The 5,883-nt window shown below is 36.7% G+C and overlaps 1 protein-coding gene across 1 annotated transcript; it reads right to left on the minus strand.

Moving 5' to 3' along the window:
* Positions 1-307: 307 nt before the first annotated feature.
* On the minus strand, positions 308-4,344 carry LOC106867189 (uncharacterized). The gene is made up of 2 exons (XM_014911988.3): positions 3,644-4,344; positions 308-1,602 (listed from the first exon to the last, which is right to left on the minus strand). Exons 1-2 carry the CDS (start codon positions 4,021-4,023, stop codon positions 342-344), a joined length of 1,641 nt encoding a protein of 546 aa, XP_014767474.2. The 5' UTR covers positions 4,024-4,344; the 3' UTR covers positions 308-341.
* Positions 4,345-5,883: the final 1,539 nt, after the last annotated feature.

Raw genomic sequence — 5,883 nt, forward strand, 5'->3', positions numbered from 1 at the left:
TGGAAGAAAGTATTTTGTTGAAGCAAATTCATAACTGGAAACCCTTCCCCAAATGATCACTGAACCATAATATATTTTGTTTATACCTTATTCTGACTATAGTAAGAATTGAACCCATGACCATATCGATAACAAGTCAGTATCTTAACCTCCAACCTTGTTTGCTTCTCTACAAATACAAAGAATAACACTAATTAAAAGCTAGTTATTGCCAATTCCACAATAAAAGACCCAACATTAAACAAAGAAATAATGAGTGATTTTTTTTTTTTATATTTTGTTATAAAATAAAAATAATTCATTAAAATTCCATATGTAATTAACAGTTTAATTAGCAGTTGTTACGTTGTTTTCGGTTGTTGTATCTGGAAATTGCAAAGTAGACAAGCAACAGCCCACATTTGTGAGACCGTTTCTTTGATATTCGATGGAACACAGAGAAAAAGTTGATTTTCAAGGATTTTTCTCATGACATTTTTGATGGGTGACCAGAAGACTGTCATATCTTCTGTTGTTTCTGATGTTTCCCACAGTTTATAATCGGAATGGTACACTTTGATTCCACGCTCGGAACACAGTTTATTTATCTTAAAATCACTGTCCACAACTATAGAGTCACCTTTTTCACAGAGATCTAAAACTCCAGATTTCATTGTTAAATCTTGGTCAGACAGACAATGAGACATGAGAGGAGATACAAATATCACGGTACCATTTGGGACGATGGCTATGAGACCTTTGTGAGTATAAGTTGATTTATATTCTTTATATGACAGACTTTTCAAAACATGGGACGCAGATGTTTCTGATCTTAATTCCACACATTCAAGACAAACTCGAGTGTCACTCAGTTTGGAATCATTCAGGCTGATCGGCAACAGACTTTCTCTCACTTCTTCTTTCGAGGGCCAAACTGTCATTACGCCAAGGAAAAAGAACAAAATATCTGCCCAGGTAATAATTATATCCCAAACAGTATCAACCGGCACCAGAAATCTTGCTGCTAAATCCATCACAGACAGTCCTCGATATATATACATTTGATACAAAACTAATTGGTCAATCAGTTGAAGCCCCTTCTCACAGCCAACCGGCTGCAACCCCTCAGTAGTTCTACTACTCACACGAATCTTGGACCGCATAATTGAAGCATGTTCCCACTCTTCAAGAGTATGAAAGAATTTGGTTAAAATTCCATAAGAATCAAAGCCAGTGTAATGTTCAACTAAAGCATCATCGGCACTGTACCGTTCTAAAGAAAATCGAAAACTGTCAATTTTTGCTTGATCAAGTTGTCTCCTTAAATCCTGAATTATCGTACCAGCATCGTCTATTCCACTTGGAAGGCTATAATTGTGCATCATATCAATGACCGGTACCTCTGTATGTTCAAAGTTACAATTATTATTTGTCTCCATTTGACATTCCTCTGTTCCAGAGGATCTTCTACCCCAGTTGTTCCAGCTAAATAATGTTGGATAAGCATTATCATAAAGCCGCAAAGAATGACCAGGTTGTCCATAAAGCTTGTTCCTTCTGGTTCTTGGTTTGTAATCTTCGTTGTTGAAATGTTCGCTACACACAAGAGTATCTTTTGTAATTCTGAAAAAAAATAAAAATAAATGTATTGCAAAATGATAAAAAGAAACCTTTTTGAGTGTTACCCATCACATAACAGTAATCTTTGGAAGTATATTTTTACTACCAAGAGTAATATCAGGAAATATGGCCAACATACAAGAATTATAATTTCACTTGTATCAAATTTCTACACACTTATATAAGATGACTGTAAAGGTGTGTGGCTTTGTTGTTAGGATATTTGACTCATGAGCAAAAGCTCGTAAGTTCAATTACTGGTGGCACACTGTGACCTTGTGCAAGACACTTTATTTCACATTGCTCCAGTTTACTCAGCAATATGATAGACAAAGCAATTAAGCATCTGAAGACAGGTTGGTGAGAAATTACTGTGGTGATGCTTCAAATATCTGATGGAGTAGAATACAACCTAATCACACTCATACTTAATCAGTTTGTACAAGAAGTCATACTCAATGACTGGTGCAGCAACAGCATTATAGTCAACTGCTACAAAGACAAAAAGGGGGCTGGTGTTTGGAATATAAATAAACAAGAAATTCTGATGAAAAGTCAAGAGGCATATATCATAGAACCAGGGGCAATTTCAGGTGGGTTGATATCAAAGGGGTTATGCAAAACATTAATTATGTATCAGGTGCAAAAAAGCTAGTTTTAAAATCTTTAAATGAGATTTAAATAGTAATTATACTGTACTGGAAAGTTTATTTGCCAATGCAAGGTGGCCGTCCTACGTAGAACTATGTTACTACCTTTTAACCCCAGGAAGACATCTTTTCCAATTCTCAGAAAAAGCCATAGACACAGGACCTTCCTCCAAACAGAACTTAAATGTATACATATATGTATTTCTTTATTGCCCACAGGGAGCTAAACATAGAGAGGACAAACAAGGACAAAGGGATTAAGTCGATTACATTGACCCAGTGTGTAACTGGTACTTATTTAATCGACCCCGAAAGGATGAAAGGCAAAGTCGAATTCGAACTCATAACGTAACGGCAGACGAAATACCGCTAAGCATTTCGCCCGGCGAGCTAACGTTTCTGCCAGCTCGCCGCCTTATGTATACATATATATGTGTGTGTGTGTGTGGTATGAAAGATTGATGTATGCAAGGCAGAAGGTGAAATATACAAATGTAGACTAATAAAGACCTGAGAACTTTTCCCCGCGAGACAACATCCAAGACACGGGGAATAATAGGTGTATGTAGCACACACGATCGATCTGCGCCGACATCGAAAAATCTATAACTGATTCAGAAAGTACACAGCTACTTTTCTGACCAAGTAATCGATTATATCCCTACATTATATACTGTGTAATATAGGGAATATGACAGACATGTCTTCCTGGTGTTCTAAGTGAAGTGACAGAAGTAGTTTTAAGGTGGGATCGAAACCCTGTGCAACAAAATTCTGCTTCTCTGTACTCAGTTTACATGAAGTCAACTTGAAATCAGAAACTAATAAAAAGAAGGGAGTCGCAGAAAAGGCAAGAATAAGTAAATATTCGGAGTTAGGACATGAGATTAACACTAAACAATATTGTATTTCAACATAAAACGGGTTTTTTTCCTTTAACGTAATGTGTAATAATAATAATAATAATAATATGATGATGATGATGATGATGATTTTTTGGCACAAGGCCTGCAATTTCACTGGAGGGTCCAAGTTGATTGCATCGAACCCAGTACTCAACTGGTCCTTACTTTATCGACCCCAAAAGGATGAAAAGCAAAGTTGATCTCTGAACGTAAAGAGCCGGAAGAAGTGCAACTAAGCACTTTATCCGATGTGCCAACGATTGTCCAGCCTTGATAATAATTTTCTACAACAATAAGGAGTAGTAACATTACACATTCGATTCGAGATCTATAAAGCTAATCAAAACTAAATAATTTTAATTAATCCAGTCACTAATTAATAATACTGAATCGTAAAGTATATTTCTTTGTAAAAAAAATCTAATTTGAAAGTTTTGTTTATATATAATAAGGGGTGGGGTATCTGGATCTTTCAAATAATTAACTTACTTGAATTTTTTGCGGTGGATTTGACAAAGCCAAACTTTCCGAAGATTTTCTCCACATCGAGCACCAGAAGTAATTATCTTGTCTTCTTTTGGAAAAGTGTGGAAATGCAAATTGGGATTTTTCTTTGAAGAATTCTTACACAGTGGTACACAACAGAAAGCATTCTGTCCTTTTTGCTTTGAGATGAACAACTGTAGTAGTTTCGTTTTATTTTCATCCGATGATGGCTTAATTGTGGTCACGGCCACAGCAGCAACTGGAGGAGTCTCTGAGCTGATCGAACTCTTGCCACTCGATAAGGACATCGATGATGTTGATGTGGTTGTTGTTGTTATACAAGTCGAAGTCGTCGTCATTCCAGATGTTTGATCTTCAGCCATTTAGTATCGATCCGGATCTAATCAATCCAACACTTTAATCAACCTTGATGATGGTTGTTGTTGTTGTTGTTGCATCAAACTTTTTGTCGCTTATTTTCGACCTCCTTCATTTTGTGGTTGGCTTTATGCATTTTTAAAGCATTTGTTGTATATTTAGAAAGGAACTATACAATTGTTCATCATCATCACCATAAAACCTGATATTTATATATAAACTCTAATCTTGGCTTAATTGTGTTAAAGTTTTGTTTTGATTACCACTGAAAGCGTGGAACAGAGAATTAGTGACATCACTTCCGGTTCGGTTTCGTACTCGGAAACAAAATAAAGTACTTCCGGAATAAAAAGGCACCTCGTATATATGTACATAGAGTGCGTATATATCTATCTAGTCTAGCCATTTCTCTATCTCTCTATTCTATCTGTCTATGGTCTTTTACTGGCTTCAGCCTTTAGAGTGCGACCGTACTGGGGCATCGATTTGAAGGGTTTAGTCAAACGAACCGACACCAGTACTTAAAAATAAATACAAGTAATTATTTTATCGGTGTATTTTGCCGAACCGCTAGTTAACGGTTGTCAAGCGGTGGTAGGGGACAAACAGAGACACAAAGACACTGACACATACATACATTACGTATATATATATATATATATATATATATATATATATATATATATATATATATATATAGATAGATAGAGAGAGAGAGAGAGAGAGAGAGATACATGTGTGCGTGTATGTGTGTATGATGGGATTCGTTCAGGTTCTGTCTACCAAATCCACTCACAAGGGTTTGGTCGGCCTGGTGCTATAATAGAAGACACTTGCTCAAGGTGCCGTGCAGTGACACTGAACCCGAAGCCAAGTTTTTCCCACACATCCATGTTTGCACCTATCATTACATATTATGAATGTGTGTGTGAATATAGCAGGAAACCAGGAAAGATTGGAAGGTGAAAGTTCATAGTGGCTCGGCGTAGACAGGTATACTCCGTGATGAAGAGGTAGGTCTAAATTGGTTTAACCTAGACCAGGTTAACCTAGTGATCCATGGGATCACTAGAGAAAAACTCAAAAGTGAAGGATAGGGAAAGTGCAGATACTTTACAGCTGTTTCTGGGAAAGTTGCAAATTAGAGGCAGATCTGTGCATTTTTCCTATAGCACAGAATGTGATCTGTAACCCATCCCATCATCAGAAGAAAAGGGCGAGTTGGGAACCAATGATTACAGTTGTGAATACACTGGAGATAACAATAATAATACAATAATAAAAAGAATTAAATAAATAATGTAAATTGATGCACACACACACTCAGTTCTGTTAGTGTTCTCCTCTGAAAAAGTTTGAAGTAACTTGAAACCTTCTCAGCATTACCATGGATTATTGTGAAGGTGAAGCACTGAGTCTGACAGATCCCTTCTGGAGCATCTTTAGATATTTCGATGAAACAAAACGCCAGCAGCAATAGCTTCCATGTCAGTGACCCCTGCTCCTCTGAACATGTCAAATGTCACAGGTATTCAGTGTTTTGTCTCATTCAGCTACAGATGCAGTAAATCTCAAATCCACCTGAGTATCAAGGATGTATGACAGATTGAAAGAGTCACAAGCACCGACATCCTAAGACATTATTAACCTCTAACCCAAAGGTCAAAGAGTAAGCTATGTTTGCATCTTACCATCATCTTTGGACAATCCTACTGGATCTAGAATTGAGAAGGTTTTTACTCGGATTAGGATTAGATGATAATAAAGGAGTGGAAATTGGACCAGTGAGTGTGTTATATTAAGGCACTATGACTCTCCCCAGACACAATAACAATGCAAGTTTGCTCTAAATGTAGATTTTCATC

This window comes from Octopus bimaculoides, chromosome 3 (genome assembly GCF_046866305.1).
Source record: "Octopus bimaculoides isolate indiv1 chromosome 3, ASM4686630v1, whole genome shotgun sequence".
Taxonomy (NCBI): Eukaryota; Metazoa; Mollusca; class Cephalopoda; order Octopoda; family Octopodidae; genus Octopus; species Octopus bimaculoides.

What these genes read in the sequence shown, in the direction of transcription:
- LOC106867189 (XM_014911988.3), bottom strand. Translation starts at nt 4,023, where the DNA reads ATGGCTGAAGATCAAACATCTGGAATGACGACGACTTCGACTTGTATA. An exon ending in ATCCACCGCAAAAAATTCAA is followed by an intron (nt 1,603 to 3,643) that starts GTAAGTTAATTA and finishes ATTTTTTTTCAG; the next exon opens with AATTACAAAAGATACTCTTG.